Source organism: Gracilinanus agilis, chromosome 6 (genome assembly GCF_016433145.1).
Source record: "Gracilinanus agilis isolate LMUSP501 chromosome 6, AgileGrace, whole genome shotgun sequence".
Lineage (NCBI taxonomy): Eukaryota > Metazoa > Chordata > Mammalia > Didelphimorphia > Didelphidae > Gracilinanus > Gracilinanus agilis.
The window spans coordinates 4,351,518-4,373,447 of NC_058135.1; the positions used below are offsets into that span (position 1 = coordinate 4,351,518).

Here is a 21,930-nt window from a genome sequence, read left to right on the forward strand (position 1 = left end):
TGCCTGTTTTCCTGGGGCTCTGGGAGGCAGGGTGGCTTTTAGGTTTTTAGTGAATAGACTTTGTGGGTTTAGTTTCCCCAATAGGCAACTAGGACATCCTTGAATTCAAACTATCCCTTTAGTATTCCCTCTCCTTTAAAAGCAGCCAGATCTTCCCTGGCTGAGAGAAGCAGGTCCTCTCTCAGTCTAACCCATTCCTGTGACCCTCCCCCATCTTGAGTTTCTCCCTAGCAGCTGTCAGAAACCCCAAACCCCTCTCTCCTTCCTGACCAACCCTGAACATTAATAAATCCCTTTGTTACCTAATCAAACCCTCTGGAGAATCATTGTGTTGAAGAATTAGGCAAGGTTTGAAGGGGAAGGAATTATCTATTTTATTTCTTGAAGGAAACTGGAGGCATCCATCTTGGGAGGAAGTAGTTGCCCAATGCTTCCTCCTGAATCCCTTCAGTTTCATTGATAGGGAGGAGCCTTGTGATTCCTCCTTTGAGGACTTGAGAAACTGACAAGAAAGCCCTCAAGTCAGATTCAAACCACTTCTGACTGGCCCTATTCCTTGTGTCTATAAAAGTACCTTTCCTGTCTGGAAGGGTTCAACCTATTACCCCAATATACTCTGTCTCTAGCTTGAGGGTCTAGTCTGTGTTAGCTGCCTCTCCTGAACATCTCACCCTATACCCTTACCATCCTAATACTGCCTTGTCCATTCCTCCCTAAACTGAGCCATCCCTTCATTCCTATCCTATCACCTCAATCACCTTCAACTCCTCTGTCACTCAGCAAGGGAAGGAGAGCACCCCCTACTTTAGTGTCCCCTTTTTATCCAATAAAATCTTTTGCATTACAAGAGACACCTGGGAAGATTTGTATAAACTGATAAAAAGTGAAGTGAGAAGAACAGGGGAACATTGTACAATACTAATAGCAACATTGTGTGATTATCAACTGTGAAAGACTTAGCTATTCTGATCAGGGCAATGATTCATGACAATTCAAAAGAGTTGATGAAAAATGCTGGCTACCTGCAGAGAGAGAACTGATTAACTCTATGTAGAGTATATGTTTTACCTTTTTTTAGCAACATGGCTAATATGGAAGCATGTTTTGCTTGATTTCATATGTATAATGGATATAGTATTGTTTGCCTTCTCAGTGGATGGGGAGGGGCTTGAAAGAAGAAGAAAATTTGGAAACGAATTCTTTTAAACGTATGTTTATGTCTATGTCTTTGAATCAGACACAAAAGTGTTCCATATCAAAATGGTCCTTTGCAAAAAGTTACATTTATCAAGAACATGAGGGGAAATTTTAGGAACGGACAGAAAGCATAATTTCTAGGGGATCCATATTTGCATTAACTTTTGATGCTTTTCCCCATCGTTTTGTTTTTTCAGAGCAAGTGGGCTATCCCTGTGACTCCATCGTGTAGTTTCCCTGACTTCCTTCAAGACTCCACTCAAATCTCACCTTTGGCAAGGATACCATTCCCAGAACCCCACCTGCTGATTCATCCCCTCTCAGATCACCTATTTACTCTCTAGAGTTTCTATGTAGTTATTTACATGCTGTCTTCCCTATTAGAATGTGAGATCCTTGAGGACAGGGATCATTCTTGTTCTTTCTTGTATCTCCAACACTTGTTATAAGCTCCTGTCATATGTAATATTGATTGACTAAAGGACTCTCTATGAGGAATCCAGCAAATTGGTAACTAATTTGCAACTTCTAGTCTTCAAGAGTTGCCTAAAATTCTGAGAAGTTAAGTGACTTGCCTAGAGTCACACAGTCAAATGTTAGAGGTAAATTTTGAACCTAGATCCACTCTCATCAAATCACACTGCCTCACCCTCACCTTCTCATATGTTGTGATATACTAGCAGACACTAATAAAGGACTTGGATAGAATGATAAAGTACTGAAAAAATTTTTTGATAGTCTTCCCTTTTAGTGTGATCCTGAATACAGAAAGGATTCAAAAAACACCCATTTCTACATTTCCCCTCCTTAGATGGCCAGATGCTAAGAGTTTTGGTCATGGAGTAAAAAAAAAATGAATTTAAATCCAGTGATCTTGGAAAAGTCACTTAAATAATGTCTGGCTCAGTTTCCTCATCTGTAAAATAAGATTAATAATAGCATCTACCTCCCAGAGTAGTTATGAGGATCAAATGAGATAATATTTGTAAAGCACTTACATTACATGTAAGCATTATATATAACACTGATTAATATTAATATTTATCATTGTTATTTCAGTGTTCACGTTTTGTTTGGCATGGTTTTCCTCTCCATGTCCTAGATTGCAACCCCTCCACTCCTTGTTACTATGGGGCCAGTCTGGCATTTAGCATCTTTGAACTTAGCCAGTCTTGGTCTTAGAAGACTGACAGACACTACAAGATGGGAAAGCTTCCCAACTTGTTAGGATTGTAAAGAATGGGCTTTTATGATGAAGTTTTCTGGAACCCAGAGTCATCTCAAAGACAAGATTGGACATTGATTACTACAATTAGCGAACATGCTATATTGATTTCACAATCTTCAATTCACCAGTAATTTTATTTTAATCAAGCTGTTATCAGTGCAGGCATTTTATCTTCTCTCAACAATTTAAGCCCCATCTCTAACACTCATGTTATTTTGGGTAGTGTAATGGTGAGGCACCAGGGATGTTAACTATTATTATTAAAATGTAATCTAAATGGTTTGTGGTTTCACACAGGGTTGAAGGAGAGACAGGACCAACCAGGATAGTGAGACCAGGGTTTAGTGCCAAGCTGTTAACTGTCACAGGAATGGTAGTTAGGCCAATAGTCACTCAGCTCTCCTAAGCTAGGGTCTATGGAATCAGCAGGCAAAAGGGTAAAAGTTTATAACAGTTTAATTGAGGGAAATAATAATGAAGGATGGGTATTAGGGATTCTATACTTACAACCTAAGGGCAAACCACAGGGGCAAGGGAAGGACTTGACTACACTATTCTCTTGACCTAAGCCAGGCAGGGCCCAAAGGAAGTAGTACTGAAGTCACAGGGAAAGCTCCTCCAAAGCTGGTTCCAGCCAGGTTTGGTCAGCTCAGCTAAAGGGCCTGAGGATGGCTTTCAATTGGGGTCTCACGGTAAATCCAAGGATGGTTACAGGATGCCAAGAGCCAACTCCACTAGGACAGGTGATCCAAGGTACCCAGGTAGGGAGAGTGAGTTTGCAACGCTGTCCACCAGATCACAAACCATTTCCCCACTTGGTGCTGCTCTGCAGGTCTGTTGTCCACTTGCTGAACGCCTCCACCTCTCAGGATCCCAGGGAATCTGGATGCAGTTTTCCCCTAACTCTGAGATCTCCCAGGGTTAGCAACAGTTATGTCCCAACCACCATGGAGTCTCTCTCAGAGTCCAAGCCCCACTTCCTGCTCTTTCATTCCATCTTGGAATCCTTCAGCCCTTCCTGCTAGGTCCAACACTAATACTAAATTAATTGCTAAATAAGCCTCACAACAGTTGCAGCCAGGCCCAATCTTGAAAACAAAACAATAACAAAAAAGACAAGCTTTACTCACCAAATGGACAATGACAGTAGTACGACTCAACACCACTCTGACAGGACCCTCCATTAAAGCAAGGATTGCATTCACAATAATTGACAGAAGATTCACACATTTTACCTGAAAATGGCAAAGAAATTTAAAAATATATATTTTAAAAAGTTAAGTATAAAAATCTTAAGTAATTATAATTTAAGTAATTATGCAATTAAAACCCCCCTTCCCCTTAACTTATACAGAGCACCCTAAAAGTCTGAATGCAGTTTCAAGTTAGATTTACAGTTGTGCTAAGACTCTGAGGACATCCCATATTTATAAAGCCAAGATAAATTATTTTGGGAGATAGATTCTATTATTATCTCTAAATGAGATTTTAAAATTAATCTATGCATTTGTTTATTTTTGGGAAAAAAATTTAGCTTATCCTTAGAAGAGGTTTTTGATGAAAACTTGTGGCATTTTTGGAGCAACTGTGCAGTACAAATGACAACAGTGTTTGTTAGATCCGGGTTTGATCCTTCCTCTATTATTGTTTTGTTCTGGAAGTCCCTGAACCTCTTTTAGCATCGACTGTTCTCTAAAAGAAAGGCTCTAAACCATTTCTCAGTCATGGCCTTCTTTGGCAGTCTGGTGACATCTATGGATCCCATGTAGGAAAATTTTCTTAAGTAATTAAAAGAAATGGTAAATTTCAGTTAGAATTTAGTGAAAATAGGAATACATCTTTCCCCTTTCCAAGTTTATAGATCCGTTTCCCCTCCCTGAAATCAATCCATAGACCCTGGACCCAGGATTAAGAACCATTGCTCTTAGACATCTATTAAATCGTGATTAAGAGGGTGTCCCTTCTAATCCATAATGGAAATCACAGATCCTCAATATCTGAGACAAATGAAAACTCATGAAAATCATGGGCATTTGAATGGTTCAACTGTATCTGAGTTTTGCTGTGACCTCATCTCCTGCTAAATTTTACCTCCAGTCTGGGAAATGTGCTGTGTCCTTTGCCCTTCATTCATTTTCCAGACACTGAGATTTTTACATTATACATAACACATTCATAGACCAGATTCATCTCTATCTGCCAAGCATTTTCCCCCTTAGATTCCAACAACCTTCCCAGAATCACATAAACTATGCAAAGACTCAGGGTTAAACTCTAAGCAATTGGCATGGATCCTCTTTTATCAAACATGCCTGCCTTTACTCCTCTCCTTAATTTCAATTCATTTCATCAAAGGTGGATGATTTGACTTCAAACACCAGAAACATCCACACTTGTGCAGTCAGTGAAAAATACTTGGGACCATTCTAAAGACCAAGCGAAGGACAGGAAGAGTTTAATCTTTGTTTTTCAGGAAAACAATTAGGTTACTAGAAATCTAAATTGAACTTTGGTGTACAGGCTTAACTAAGGAACTCTGGTGCTCAAGAAACTTCAGTCATTCTCTATTGTCTCTGGGAGAAAATATACATTTCCTGGTTTGGCATAGTTCCACCTTATTCCTAGGCTTACTGCTTCCCACTCCCTCATTTATGCTCCAGCCAGACTGGCCTACTTGTTGTTCCATGCATACGACATGTCATCTCCCATCACTCTCCTTGGTGCATGTTTTGCAAGTTGAATATATTCTCCCCTAGGACAAGGACAGCTAGGTGGCACACTGAATAGAGCACTAGGCTTGGAATCAGGAAGACTCATCTTCATGAGTTCAAATCTGGCCTCAGCTACTTATTATGAGCAGTGTGACCCCAGGGAGAGTAATTTAACCTTATTTGCCCCAGTTTCTTCATCTGTAAAAGGTGCGGGAGAAGGAAATGGTGAATTATTCCAGTGTCTTTGCCAAGAAAACCCCAAAATGGGGTTTTGGAGAGAGTTGGACACAACTGAAAAAGGAACAAACTGTAACAATATTATTTCATTTGTCTCTTGTAACACCTAGCTCCCTTCAAGTCTCTATTCAAATGTTACTTCCTACAAGAGGCCTTTTCTGATTTCTCTTCTAGTTAGTGTTATCTCCCCTTTAATTTACTTTGCCTTTATTTTGCACATAGTTTGTGGTGAAGTATTTGTTGTCCCCTCTGCCCCACCCAATCAGTGCGATATAAGCTGCTCCAGGCAAGGGACACCTTCATGACTTTTTATCTTCATCACCAGAGCACACAGTGCCTGACACATAAAAATTATCCACCACCCTGATATAAACAATTGAGGTAAATAAAGTCAAAAACCCAAATTTCTCCACTTCAAGGTAGAATTTTAGATTTTATTGGAAGAGGGCCGAGTCTCCCAGATAAACCTGGAATCTTGCACATGTTACATAGTTGGACCCCAGTGAGAGCCCGAGCCCGGCAGCAGAGACCTGGTTTATATACTAGGACGGTAACAAAGTGAGTATTTCCAAACAAAGTTTATGACATATCACAAGGCTTAACATCATACAGACCTTTTTTAGAAACTGTTACCCAACTGCACAGCTGATTGGTTAGTTCATTTAGGAAAACCCATATTGGTCTAAAACGTCAAATGACAAGACAATGCCCTTATTTAGAGAACAGTGATGCCCATTACCTCAGATGCATCTGATCTGGGGAGAGGGTGATTATTTCCAAAAAGGGAAGGGTGTGCATATTTGCACCATATCGGGACATGAAACTCAGATGGTCGGCATCTTATGATAGAAGGGAAGTGCTAACTCAGGGAGGGGTTGGAAGTCCCCTTAGAAGCAGTTTTATGCTTTAGTTCGAGATCCTTATAAAAATCATGAATTCTACTCGTAATTGAGATTATAATGGAAATATACCAATCACTTCAGAATCACAATATTATCTTAAACTTGTCACTATCACTAAAATCCAATTAAATATAAGGGGGGAGGGGTCTATCTTCCTAAACTAAATGTTAGATGAATTGAATTCTCATGCCATACTCCCAAACCTTCTGACCACTCCAATGTACAGATATGACCATATCACTCATTCAATAAACTTTAGTGGGTCTTAGTCACCTCCAGGATCAGCTATAACATTCTCGGTCTGGCATTCAGAGCTTTCCCCATCCTGGTTTCCTTCTACTTTTCTAGTCTTCTTAGTTCTTACACATCCTGCCACGTGCCCTGAGATCCAGAGACATTGGCCTCCTTTTTGTTCTTTGAACAAGGGATTTCATCTCAGGACTCAGGATGCTTGTATTGACTGTTCCTCATGCCTGGAATGCTCTCCCTCTTTCCCTCCACGACCTGACTACTCTGAATTCCTTCAAGTCCCAGGTAAAAGTCCACGTTGCACATTAAGCCTCTCTTAATTCCCTTCAACACTAGTGCTATTGCTGTTGCTATACTGATATTGTCCTCATATTACCCATCTACCCCTCCATCGTTAATCCTTCCTATATCTTTCATGAGTTTACATATTTCCGTTAGGCTGACCTTGAGAGCAGGGGCTGTCCTTTACCTTTCTGGACGTCTCTATTGCTTTGTATAATTCCTTGCACGTGGTGGGCACTTAATAAATGCTTACTGATGGACTGAGTAATGACTGAGTAATAATTAATAATGCCCAATATTCGTGTATTGCCTTCTATGTGCCAGGCACTGTGCTAAGTGATTTATCATTCTTCTCTCTTCGATCTTCCCAACAACCCTACAAGGTAGGTGCTAATATTATCCTCCTTTTCCAATTGAGTTACCTGATGCTATTACGATTGGATCAATATGAGCATTTCTACCAATAAGACAATTTGAAATTCTCTTCACGGAGGTGCCTTCTGCGTCAATCCTTAGCACAGCTCTCGTCCCGCTGGACGCCCTTCTTAGGTTCTCTTAGCATTACACAAATAACAGTGAAATGAGGGAGCTTTCTACATCGGTCAGCTCTTGCTCTCCCACTGGGAGCAGCACAAAATGCAGTCCACACATTTAGGACGGCCAGTCTGTGGCCTGGCATAGACAGCTTCCTAATCTCCCCATTGGTTGGTCCATGAGCTAGAGAGACTCAGAACCTTTCAGAAGGGGCCTTTTTAGCCAGGCTAATATTCACTTTCCTTGAGGATTACAACTCTGTCTTCTTATTTATACTTTTACTTCTCCCTTTCCTAGAACAGGCCATTTTGCATTATAGTGACTTAAGAAATGCTCCTGAGGTAAATTAAATGATTAATTAATTAAGAAACATCTTAATTAGTCATTACAAGGTTTGATTAACAATAGTGTTCTTCACCTCAAAGACTTTACAACATACATATCAATAATAGATTACACTTATTGAACACATGTTTTGGAAGAAAAGCTAAAAGACCCCACCCTTTACTTTGAAAATGGTAAAATTTCCCCCCTTTTTAATTTCTTTGATCCTTCTGTCTAAAGATATAAGCTCTACTCTGCCAGAATTTATATGCACATTTATTTCTGTCTATTTCTAGATAGAATGAAGGGGAGAACTTGGGGGAAAAGTATACTCTTTCTTAGAATACCCCACAGTCCTTGAAGATCTATGTACTAGTAGCTTGAGCCTAAGTCTTCTGCTTCAAGACATCCATAGAATGGGGTCAAAGATTCTTTTTACTCTCACTCTGTTTCTGCTCCTAGATGCTTCTGTCATGTGGGATATGGTTTTAAATGAGGATAAACCACAACTCACATTTCCCAAAAAAGGAACAATCTATTTTTTCCATGTTTTTTTTGTTTTCCTTCCTTCCTTCCATCCTCCCTCCCTCTCTTCCTTCCTTCCTTTTATTTAAGCAAAACATTATTGTGTTTATATTTAAATGGATAAAAAATGGATGAGATTTTGTATACAATAATATTTATCAAGAGAGAGTGCATGATGTAGAATAGAGGTCAGGAAGCTATGGTTTGCGGGCCAAATCCAGCTTATTACTTGTTTTGATATGGCCTGTGGATTAAATTTTTTAACGATTCAAAGAAATAAAATGAAGAATACTTCAGGACACATAGAATTCTAAAAAATTCAGATTTCAGTGCCCATAAGTAAAGTTTGTTGGAATGTAGCCTCCCTCATTCATTTACTGAATTTGAGCCTCAAGTAGGTGAAATGGTAACACCCTCCCACCACCAATTCCATTCTTCTCATTATTATATCCACATTATGGTAAGTTATATATAATTATTTTTGTTATTGATTTTATTAATAAAAATTATGGATTTTTTTCTTCTTCCCTTGTTTTATAAGCAACTACATAATACCCTTGATTTTGACTCTTTGCCCATAAAGCCTAAGATAAATACTATGCCACCCACTACATAAAAAATTTGCAGACTCCTGGTAGAAGATCGAGTTTCTATGCCAGGTCTTGGAGTCAGGAAGTCTTGCCTCTGGTATGTACTGTGATGCCAGACGACTCATTTAACCCCTCAGAGAGGCCAGATAACTTTTTGAGTCTCTGTGCTTCAGATAAGTTTGCTGGAAGGAGTTCCCATATGAGGAATCTCCCGCTCAGTGAATTCACATGTAAATCAATCAACAAACATTTATTAAGCATGTGCCATGTGTTAGGCACTGTTAAGTACAGGGAATACAGAAAGAGAAAAAAAAAGGTACTCCCTTCCTTCCAATAATCCACAAGCTAATACCAAATACACAAACAGACAAGAAAGAGTGGTATATTAAGAATCGGAGGCTAACAAAATGTTCTTGCCATTAGTGTAGAGTTGGTACCAGCTAATGAAATAGTTCCTACCTCTAGTGTCCCGCTGTGCCTTCCTATTGTGATGTCATCATGCAGAAGTTGGTGGCTCACAGTGAGAGTGGATGATGATAGTAGTGCACACTCAGACAGCAAGTGATGCTTGTACAACACTCTTACATACATCACCGTCTATGATCCTTAGAACAACTCTGAGGTCAGGGCTATTAAATATTATTATCTCTAGTTTTTAGTTTAAAATGGAGGCACAGAGAAAGGTAAAATACTTGCCTAAGTCCCGTGGTTAGTTAAATGGAGAATACACAAACCTTTGACTCCAAATTCAGCTTTCCTCTCATATGCTGGCTTAGTGATATCAGAGAATTGTACCACTGGAGAGGTAATAGGCTTTCTTTTTTTAAATTACTTTTGGGACTAGCCCTATGCTATTTTAAATATAATTTGTAAGATTAATGCCATTCCACATTTCAATATTACTTAATAAGATAGAAAATTTAGTCTATTAATAGGAAAAGAGAGTTCTCCAAGGTTTATTAGCAATTTGCATGTTCCCTTGGTCAGAGAGGCACGTTTTATGAGTGCTGTGGCTCTGCCTAGGAATTTCAAATAACAAACTACCTTACTGTCTGGTCAGAGAGAGGATTATAGAATTTAGAACTGGAAGAAGACTTTAAGATTGCAGATTATTTGGATTATGGTGCTTTCCACAAAGTAAATACTAAATCCATTTTCATTCATTTGCTCTTTTCATTCAGACTATTAGAATTGAACCTCAGATATCATATAGTCCCAACTCCCACATTTTATAAATGGAGAAAATCTTCTTTAAAAGGCCCAGGGAAGTGAAATTATTTTCTAAATCACTCATTAAGTATGAGAGCAAGGCTTTGATCAACCAGCCTGGGACTCTAGACCCACCTTGCTTTCCACGACATCATCATGTTGTCCAAAACCCTCATTTTACAAATCAGTAACTAAGGCAATAAAATGGAGAATGACATGCCCAGAGTCATACTGACTGACAGCAGATTCTCTTTTCTTACAGACTCTCACCAGACTGTCTCAATGTACATTCCATCTTATAACTCCTTCTTATAGCTCTCTTAACCAGTGCCACCAATCTTATCCTCCTGTCGATTATAATTGTCCTATGATCACAGTCACTATCTCTGTAACTTGTCTATCTAAAAGATTGTCTTTTATTTTCAAATACTTTCATATATACAATAGGCCAAAGAGCAAAATCTGTTTTAAAATGGACACAATCTTATTTTTAAAGTTTTTCAGGTGCATCAGATAAGAAATCAAATATGTTCTTTGCAAATATTGGCCTATCGAATGATCAAAAATGGAAGAAGCATTCCCCTCTAAGTACTGTCTTTTCCTATTCGAATGTCAGTTCCTTGAAGGCAGGGACTGTCTTGCTTTTTGTTTGTATTTGTATCTGTGGCACTTAGTTCGGTGCCTGATACTTCCTAAACAATGAATATTTTCCCATCGATTCCATTTATTCTTTCATTTTTCAGATTCGTACAAGGCTTATGTCCACTTGCTATTTGAGGGTATGTCCAAATATCCTCCTAAGCAAAACAATTCCCCAATGAAGTGTCTCTTTCAGGATGTTCTTTAACTGGGTTAAGACATGCCACCTGGGGTGGGGGGGGGTAGCTTGGCAGAGACTTACGCAGATGATTAATCCATGATGACTACCCATGTTAACTAGCAAAGACCAGAATACTGGGGCAGTAATGAGAAACAGGCCTGAGAAATGATCACGGAGAGAAGGGAAAAGCCTGTAAGTCTTTGCAGGAGGTCAGGGGGGCTCGGTTGGGTAAGGGGAATGCCAAAAAATTATGGGAAAGCACTAAAGGCAACACTGGTCTCCTTAATATTTTTTCTCCCTGAAGACCAAGGCTATTGAGGACTCAAGAAGCTGGAACCCCTGATTTTCCTCTCTAATTGAGCCTTCTCTCCTCATAACACCTCATATTTTCCACTAAGCAGGGAAAAGCTATAATTCTTTTATCCAATGCTGGGCATCTGCTCTCCCACGCTAAGTATAAGATAATAAACATCAGGATTCTAACCGTGCATATTTACATAGAACTTTCCAGTTTTCAAAGACCTTTCTACTAAGTTATCTCATTGAATCTTCATGGCAAACCTAACAAAACTGAATATAGAAGTCTGTAAAGAGACTTTGGGGGAGCTGTGAATGTATATGGGAAAATGCATCTTTACTTTTACTAACTTCTAACTGCAGTTTAGGCATTTCCTTCCATTATTTTAAAAGATTATTCTAAGAAAGTATCTATAGGTATTAAGAGACTGCCTTTACCAAAAGAAAAATGTTTAAGAAGCTCTGTTGAGGGGCAGCTGGGTGGCTCAGTGGATTGAGAGCCAGGCCTAGAGATGGGAAGTCCTAGGTTCAAATCCTGCCTCAGACACTTCCCAGCTGTGTGACCCTGGGCAAGTCACTTGACCCACATTGTCTATTAAAAAAAAAAAAAGCTCTGTTGTGAAACTAGAAGTTGTTGAGAAAATACCATCCTGTGTTGGTAGAGCATCCTCAGCTGAAGTTCCCAATACCAGTGAAATCATAGGTTGAGACCGATTGTTATTATTACTATTATTGTCTGAGTGTGAGAGTTGAACCAACCTCTTCTGAGGTCACTTGTACTTGCAAACAAGGAAGGTGATCTCGGGCTCCATTCAGAGAAGTGTAGTCTTCAGGAGGCCGTGTGGTCAGACAATATTGGGAGTATTATGTCCATTTCACAGTTTAAGAAGGGTGCTGATAATTGGAAGCGGATGCAGAGGAGTGTAATCAGGATGGCGGAAAGTCTAGAGATGATGTAATCTTAGGATCTATTGAGATAATTAAGATGTTTATATTAAAGAGGAAAATATTGGGGCCATGATAGTCCTCTTTAGGGCCATAACTCCTTCCCTATAGATATCATTGCTGAATCTGGGGGGTACCACTGGCTAGTTTGAATGTATGCTATGCTCAAGAAAGCCTCAAGTTGTCCTGATTAAAAAAAAAAATTAAACCCTTATATTCTGTCTTGGAGTCAATACTGTGTATTGGCTCCAAGGCAGAAGAGTGGTAAGGGTGGGCAATGGGGGTCAAGTGACTTACCCAGGGTCACACAGCTGGGAAGTGTCTGAGGCAGGATTTGAACCTAGGACCTCCCGTCTCTAGGCCTGACTCTCAATCCACTGAGCTACCCAGCTTCCCCCTAGTTGTCCTGATTTTTGATGACCTCTAAAGGAACTTCCTTGGAGAAGTTGAGAAATGGAGAAAGAAAGAGTGATTTTCCTGGAGTCTATGATGGCCTAATTCCATGTGGCTTAGGATCCCCTTTGCTTGCCAGGATGATCAAGTGGGATGCAGATTAATGGTTAATGGTCTCTATTCAAGCTGATGGCTATGAACAGAGGACAATAGAGACAAGGGCACTGTAGCATCATGTACTTAAAACTGAAAGAGATGTTTTAGGAAATCAAGTCAACTTCACTTTTATAGGGAAAAAAAAAGCAACTGAATCACAGCTAGGACAAAGTGATTTGCCTAACGTCATACATTATTAAGCGTATGATGTCGGAGGAGATGAGGTTCTGATCCAATACCAGCAAGATGTGGGCTGACCTGGGCTCACTGGAAGAATAGAGAGTAGTCCAAAATGTACATATATGGTTGCCGGGAAACCTGTCTATAACATCTTTATTTTCCATCTCCCTTTCTTTGGAGCACTCCCCTAGGAACCCCACGCTCCCCTTTGCCTGTTTGACCATCTTACTTCCCATGATTTAGAGGATGAGCGAGGGGTGGGAGCAGGAGGGCAGATCAAGCTGCCCGCCTACCCACCTAACCCTGCTGACGTCCTCACTGCTTGCAACTAAAGAAAGTGTTGCTTTTTAGGGCTTATCTGTGTGCTTCTGCTATTAAAGCCTTTATGCCTTAAAATGAAGCTTGTCAATGTGTGTGATTTGATGGCAAAAGAGGGGAACTTAACCCAAAGGAAAATGAAATTTTACCCAATTCAGACTGGGGTGAGGGAGAGCCAATAACAGAAGTTTTCTGCATTTGGGATAGATTTTCGTAAGTGCATACCTTAGGCTGCTCCTAGGAACCTGGGAGTGACTTAAGAAGGAAAAGTGCCTGTAGTCAGATTGGAAAGGGGCTTGTCAGAGTGGGTCCTGGCCAACTTTGGACACATTGACTAGTATATTCAGCACAGAACCTAAAACATTAATTGTTTAATGAATGATCTATTTATCTATCTATTCATCTGTCTGTCTATCTATCTATGCATATGTCTCTCTTTTGTTCATCGCTCTATCCATCTCTCTCTGACTCTGCCTGCTTTGGGCTCCTGGACTTTCCTGGTGTAGAAACATTCCTAGAGCCACATCCCTTCATTTCCCTCTTCGCTCCTTTAAACAAAGATAGCCTGGTTTCTTTTTGATCTACAGGACAGAACTAGGAGCATGTAGGTTAAAAGCAAGCAAGCTAAGGACGGAAAAGACAAAAGCAGAAATATTTCCCGTCTATTAGAAGGGTCAGGAAATGGAGGTAGTTGGTCAAGCAAAGGCTGTATGACTGCAAGCTACGTATGATGTAAATGGGCTTCCATGAGAAGGCAGTTAGACTAGACAGTTTCCCAAAGTCCCTTCCAATTTTCAGATCTTGTGTTCCTATGAACTGAAGCCTAATTACTTTGGAGTTCTCATTACTGGGACATGAATTTGCACTGTGAAAAGGTGTCTGATACAGGTCAACTGGGATGGTTCTTTTTTTTTTTTTTTTTAAACTGCAAGTTTACTGCTGTTTATCCATCACACTTGTCATGAAAAATAGCCCTAACTGCTGATTCTGGAGGACTCATCTGGCCTGAGGAGAGACAAGTCCATTTACTCTGTAGCGATAGACAAAAATCATTAAAGCCTCAGTTCAACGGCTTTCTTAGAAATGTCTCCATTTACTTTAATTGCACTGGTGAGTTTGGAGAAGTCTGAAGAAACAACACTCCTTAGGCAGTTTTTTTTTTTCTTACCCTCCACAAGATCTCGCAGTTTGTAGATTAAGAACACATGTATCCTGCTTCAGACTTAGATGAGGGAGAATGCTGATTGGCCCAAGTAACCCATGTTTGTTTACATTTGGACCTGAAATTAAACATGGTGCCAAGTGACTCATTTTATAAACTTTCTCCCCCTTCAGAGTAATTCACCTTGTTTGAATTACCTCTCCTAGCCAGGGGGTGGATTACTTTTCATTTGAATACACAATATAAAGAGAGGTTAATGTCAACTTTACATGCTTGGAAGCCCCAAGATACCAAACATAATGTACACCTAATGAAGTTGTTCTTTTTTTTTTAATATAAAAATGTAGGTTGTTTTTTTTTTTTAAGGGGAGAGAAGACTTTAAAAACCAGAATTCAAGTTCCAGTTGCATCTTAATAGCTGCCACTTAATCTTGCAAAGCCTCAATTTTATCTATAAAATGGGAATAAAAGTTTAAAAAATTCACTGTTTACCCTATAAGTACTTAAGCTACAAAGATTATAAGACGCAGAGGCCAGGAAATGTTTCTTTAATTTAGAAATACCTCCAAAAGTGTATATTAAAGAGCAGTGATGGTGAAAATTTTAGAGACCGAGTGCCCAAACTACAACTCTCACACTGCTTGTGATCCCCCCCACCTTAATCCAGACAGGGAGGAGAGGAAGTGCTCCCATTGGGCTGCTGGGCAGAGGGGCAGGTGAAATGAGAAATGTGCTCAGGCGAGCAAAGAGAGGGTAAAGGGAGCAGCTCCCACTGGCACGTGTGCCATAGGTTCACCAACTCGGTGCCCAGTACAGAATGATGGGTTTGGTGGTGTTATTGTTACTTTGGTTAGTTAGCTAGTTTTATAGAGAGACATTGAATTGTCCAGGGATTTATTCCCGAATAGAATGTAGAGTTTCACCAGGCATATAGCATAATGGATAGAGTGCCAGACTAAGGTCAGGAATCCCTGTGTTCAAATCCCATCATTGATACTTGCTAGCTATGTGACCATGAGCATGCCACTGACCTCTGAACCTCACCTCAGTTTCCTCTTCAAATGAAGTGGCTGAATTGATAGCTTCTAATGTGCTTTTTAGCTCTAAATCTACATTCCCATGTTCTACTGTCAAAAGGAGTGAATATCATCACTTTGTTTATGAAACTTTGACTCTTAAATGCTGAAGATCACTAGACAAATATGATTATAAAAAGGATTCTGTCCTCAGTAAATTTGGAAGTATTCAGGAGTAAAAAGATAATGACTACAATTTGTGACAATGGAAATCTTGTAGGTAATAAAGGGAAGAGAACAATCAAATAAGACAGGTATACTTTGAACAGTTTGATACTGTCTCTTGAGAAAATAAAGATGGGAATTCTGAATTTAAATTACCTTGATTCCTTCATCACACGAAGAAATGACAATCAGGATGAGAGAGTTTAAAGGGAGGGCAGAAAAAAATACTGTAATTCATCAAGAACTCCATGCAAAGTGATTATATTTTCTAGGTAAGAATTTGATCAACATTATATATTATATAGATGTATATACATGTATACACACATATAAGTATATATGTATACATTTGTGTATATGGGTGTATATACACATACATATATACATGTACATATATATGTGTATATATGGAAGCACATATTAAACATCTATTAAGACACTGTGCCAAGTACTTTATAGATATTAGCTCATTTGATACTCACAAGAACCCTGGGAAGTAGGAGCTATTATAATTAGCTCTAATTGAAGACACTGAGTCAGAAAGCATTGAATGGCTTGTTCATTTACCCAGGGGTACACAGTCATTAAATGTCATTTGCCAGATTTGAACTCTGGATTTTTGCCTCCAGTCTAGTTCTCGATGCATTGTATTACCTAACTGATTCTATATCAATATCTTTCTATAATATCTTATCATATCTATCTATTCATCCATGCATTGATGTATCTATATTGATGCATATACGTATATTTACTTTTATGCGCATGTATACATACATATGATTTATATGATGTTAATGAGGCTACTTTGGGGTTAATTTGTTATAAAACTGTACATGAAGAGGCTGTGATCTCTGGCTATATAATGGCAACTGGCAAAGTCTTATCAAAGCCTCCATGATTTCTGTTCTGGTGGAAGTTTTGGTAATTTAGAATTCACGGATACCTCTTTACAGTAGCTCAAGACTAGAATATCTCATCGATGAATATAGATCAATTATGCAATTCTTGAATACTATAATAGCAATCATTCAAATTCCAATGCCACTGAATCTTAGAGTTTACTAGATTAAAATGAAAAAGCAGATTTCTACATTGCTTCTAGATCTTCCAATGATTAACAAATAAGAAAGGATCGCTTTTGCTTATGACTCCCAGGATGACTTTATTTGTAAGTAGTATCTCTGTCCCGTGCTCTGGGATAACAAAGGAAAGTATTTTTTGTCTGGATATTTTCTTCAGGCATCAAGGTACCGTAGAAAGCCCACTGAATCTAAATCTAAAATCTCTGATCCAATTGATCTTAACTGGGTATACCAGATCATACTAGCTCTTGTTATTGAGTTGTTTCCATCCTGTCTGACTCTTCGTGATACCATTTGGGGTTTTCTTAGTAAAGATCCTGGAGTGGTTTTCCATTTCCTTCTCCAGCTCATTTTACAGTTGGGGAAACTGACTTGCCTAGGGTCTCACAGATAGTATTTGATGCTGGATTTGAACTTAGTTCTTCCGGATTCCAGGCCCAGGACTCTATCCATTTTGCCACCTACCCACGCACAGATCATACTAGGGCAGATGACAATATCATGCTCTTTTACTGACGATGATGGTCTTCGTTGACAGAGAACTGGATTGCATCTATATACCTACTTTCTACCTTAAAGGGATTCTCTTGAATGCTTCTGTTACATCAGTAAAAGCACATCTTTAAATATTTCTGGGGATTACGACTGTACGGATGAGTCAATTGTTTAGTAGGCACTCTTTCTGGGCTGCTCTGGGCCAGGCATCTTTTTCAGGGCTGGAGGTGCAGAGACAAAGAAGAAACAATCCCTGTTCTCACGTTGCTCACCTCCTAATGGTGATCCAGCTCTTCACTCCCAGTACTGTGCATTCTAGACTTTCCATGGATTTCTGCCTATCTTGCGTGACTCTCAGGCGTGTTTGTCTCCAAATCTGCCCGAGAAGATCTATCTAAAGTTGTATCTCTCCTTATATGTCGTGGCTTTATGTGAATACAACGAAGCACACGGGCTCCTATTTCTTTAATAATTGAAATTCCTTTGCAACTTGCAATAATGAATATGCTCAAGATTTTACTTTAAATCATCCAAACATTTCTATAGAAAGGTCTGTGGAAAGTAATGGCCCTGCAAGCAAAGGTCATTATACTTCTGTCCAGTCTTACAATAGGGCAGTGAAAGGTAGAGATGGCAAATATTAATAAGTGGAAATGGCAAACAGTCAGAAACATCAGTGGAGGTGGCAAATGTTCCAGAAAGGCTACAAGTGATGAAGACGAAGATATTAAAAGACATGAAATCCATCTTAAGGACTTTCCCCCAAATCCGAGAGACGGGCACCATTCCTAAGGTGGCCCCAGAACTGATCACTGGTGGGAGCAATCTTTGTTGTAAAAGGATTTGCCGTTCTTACCACCACCAATATCAACTTATGGGGAGTTGTCATTACAGGGCTTTCTGCCCAAAAGCCATAGGAAGAGCCGTGTCTCCAAGACCAGTGTATCTGTTTCCAGGCCATGACGCCTGGGAGCAAGCCCTGAAGAGAAATGGCCAGCCATTCCAACCCACTGCAAACCTTCAGAGAAAAGGTGAACTAACTTTGTTGAAGAAATAAATCAAGCCAGCTCAGCTACCTCTTCTCGGACTCTGATGGATACAGCACAGACTCTTAAGCCAAACCCTGAGAAAAGCAGCATTGAACAGATCACCAGCTCTGCTCTCATCCCAATCCTTTTAGCCATCATCCAGAGAATCAACCCTTGTAGAGATGTGACAGGGTACCTTTTTCCCACAGGTATTGTAGCCTCCACTTCCTCATCAGCCACAGCTCCTGAAGATCCACAAAAGAAAACCCTGCCCACCAAATTCCTTGGTACTGTTCTATGGTTCAACATTGGAAATGGAAGCACCAATTCATCAATGCAAGTACTGATAAAAAGATCCATAATGATCTGCTTTGCTGCTGCGCCCAAAGCAGCTTCTGACTTGCAGCTGAAACCTCCTATATGCATTATCGTTTTCTTTAAGAATGTGATCTCCTTGGAAGAAGGGCTTGTCTTCTCTAGTTGTGTCCCCATTGCTTCTTTAACATAGTACTTTGCATATAGTACATATTAAGCACATAGCAAAAGGGCTTAATACATTCCTAGTCATTCATTCACAAGAATAGCCTTTCTTTCCTTAGCAAAATAGAAGAGGGTACCATTGAACCGACTAATTACAGGGTGAAAATTGGAAGGGAGGGAAAATAAAGCAAGAGCAGTGGCAATGACCTGGGAGATTACGGAGGGGTAGAGAGAGTAGAGGTCAAGGTAAGAATAAAGAATAGATTTCAGAGGAGAGAAGCATAGAGAGAGATGAAATGACAGGAGGTCATTTAAAGGAGTCCTAAATCCCATGACCTGTTGTCTCTGGTACCAAGGAGACTCCAAGAGCTACAATAATTCAGTGGATTAGTGATCTCATCAATGTGGGTCTTTCTTTCACGGGTGTCAATCACAGCCTGTCTGTGCCTTTTCATCTTGAGTTCCTCTGTGCAGAGGAGAGGCCTTCCTCTTGGTCTTTTAAGATTCTAGAGCTCAAAGTGAAAGACTGTAGCTGTATATCTGTTCTTTCTTGCTCTGACTATACAAACATACCACCTCATTTCCCATTATGCCTCTAATACTTGTCTTTGCTAATATTTTATGTCATTTGCTGATACTTTAGTTGAAACATCCTCAAACTCACACAAACACACATAATTGGGGAAAATGTTTTTAATTTGAAAATAAACAAAGAAAAATCCTTCCCTACCATAGAAAGAAAGGCTCAAGTTTCCTAAAGATTCCATCCCAGCACCTATTTACTTTGGATATTCATAGGGGCCCATCCAGAGCATCTTTGCTTTAAATTGCACTTAACATCATCTGGATGATATGACCCTCTAGATTTATGAGCCAATATGCTCATGAATTGTAATTTGTACATCTTGTAATTAAATTCCCGATTGAAAATTCCCTCATGGGGACTTTTGAGAAAGAATGCTATCTATGTCCAGAGAAAGAACTGTGGGAGTAGAAACGCAGAAGAAAAACATATGATTGATCACATGATTCGATGGGGATATGATTGGCGATGTTGACTTTAAATCATCACTCTACTGCAAATATTAATGATAAGAAAATAGGTCTTGATCAATGATACACGTAAAACCCAGTGGAATTGCTTGTTGGCTCCTGGAGTGGGGAGGGAAAGAACATGAATCATGAAACCATGGAAAAATATTCTAAATCAATTAATAAATTTTTTTTTTAAATTTAAAAAAGAAAATAACTTCGTGTTATCTTCTGCCTCAGTTCTAAATGCAAAAGGTTTCAAAAGATTTATCTTTGTCAATTGATCTTGAAAATACTCTCTCTCTCTCCTCTATTTCTGTCTCTTCCTCCCTCTGTCTGTCTCTCTGCTTCCCCCAACTCCTACTTAAGTATTCAGTAGATTGTAACGATTAGAGTGCTTGACATCAGGCCAGACCTGAGCCTTCCTCATTTCTCTAACATCTACTAGCTATGTGGCCTTAGAATCTCAGTTACGTTATCTGTCAAATGTGGATGACTGCTCTAGAATCCACCTTGTAGGGGACTACAGGCTAAAGAAGAAAAAAATAGGCATGATAGTACTTGAATTCTTCTTCTCACAGAATTTTTGGGATGTTCCAATGAGGCAGCTCATGTAGTGGTGTTGTGTGCAGATGCAAAGCATGGAATCCCTGCAAAGGTACAGGGAGAGCCTCACCCAGAATTCCAGGGGACCCCCCTGGAGAACTTTGGGTGAGGGGCAGTTGAGAAGGGTTGGGGACAGTTAATTTGTGGGAGTGGATGTGAGCAGACACTCTGCTTGCTACTCCTGACTTGGGGGTTCACCTGAGGTGGCCATTGTAGCATAAGCCAGTGGTTTCTACTCATAGGGTTAGCCTATTTGTTATTACTATTCTTCATTAATATAATTATATAATTACTTAGTGATTAGAGAGTAAGATATTTATCAATAGCAAGAGAGCCAGTTTTAGTTAAGTGCTTCATCCCCTCCAGTGAGGAGGGGGAAGGGGGCATTAATTTAACAGTTCAGGGTCACCTTTCCTTTATCCTAAAACCTTCATTAACTTCTCTAATTTTCCTTGTTAATTCCTAATATGACTTTTTACCTTCAAAGCTGTGCCTGATAATTATTTGGGAAGATACTTACAATTCAGTCTGTACATTTAGTTTGAATCCTGTTGGCTGCCAGTTTAAGAAGATCTCCTCTGTCCTCAACTGTTAGATAACTAATTTCTATATACTCATCATACTGACCTGAGAGGAATATACATTTAAGAAAAGGAACATCAATTGGGGTTTCAGCCATAACAGAAACTTACTAGAAGAATCTTATTCCTGTCTTCATTATCAACTGAAGCAGAAGCAGTTAGAGGGGGAGGGGTGTGAGAGCCAGGAGTGTTTAACCCCCTCCTTTCCTCACTGAAGCCTGTCAATCTCTGGCTCTTGACTTAAAGCTCTATTTGGCCATGACATATTTATCTGCTTCTCCAAACTATCTGTTATTATCATCATAACAGTTTTGGCGAGCCAGCTGGAATTCTGGGTGAGGCTATCCCTGTACCTTTGCAGGGATTCCATGCTTTGCATCTGCACACAACAGTGGACAGAGCACAGGACATGGAATCAGGAAAAACTGAGTTTGATTCCTGCCCTAGATATGACCTTGGGCAAGTTACCTCACCTCTCAGCCTCAGTTTCCTCATCTATAGAATGAAGATCCTAATAGCATCTACGTCACAGGGTGGTTGTGAAACTCAAACAAGGTAATACACGTGAAGTGCACTGTAAACCTTAAAGCATAATATAAATAGTAGGTTGAGGAGGAGGCTGTGGTAGAGTCAGGTGAGAGAATGCTGGCCTTGAAGTCAGAGTCTCATCTCCGATATTTTCTAGCTGGGTGACCTTGGGAGTGTAACTTAGCCTGAGTCGAAGTTTCTTCATCTGTAAAATGGTGATAACAATAGCACACAAATCCCAAGGTTGTTTGGGGTGATCAAATAAACTAACATGGGTAAGGGTTTTCCAGACCATGGGAAAGTTTGGCATTATTTTGACAATGGTTGTTATTATTTAGCAGCATTCTGATTTGGGGTTGCAAACATTTCCAAAATGAAACTTCCTTTAGCTAACTGTGTCCCGTGCTTGGGATAGCAGCACTCCACGGTGAATGGGGCGCCAGGCTAAGCGACTTGCCCAGCTTCACAAAGGGAAGTGCTTTCTTCTAAGTGACAACAACAACAACAACAACAACAACAACAACAACAACAACAACAACAACAACAGCAACATCTTGCAGCTAGGCCACACAGTGGATAGAATGCTGGACTTGAA

The 21,930-nt window shown here is 39.7% G+C and overlaps 1 protein-coding gene across 1 annotated transcript in view; it reads right to left on the reverse strand.

Annotated features, from left to right (window-relative positions):
• Positions 1–21,930, reverse strand: part of FAT4 (FAT atypical cadherin 4) — a 235,259-nt gene that overhangs the window by 33,346 nt on the left and 179,983 nt on the right. The window contains exon 10 of the mRNA XM_044682210.1: positions 3,556–3,660. Coding sequence (XP_044538145.1) covers positions 3,556–3,660 — 105 coding nt within the window. The remainder of the gene's footprint in view (positions 1–3,555; positions 3,661–21,930) is intronic.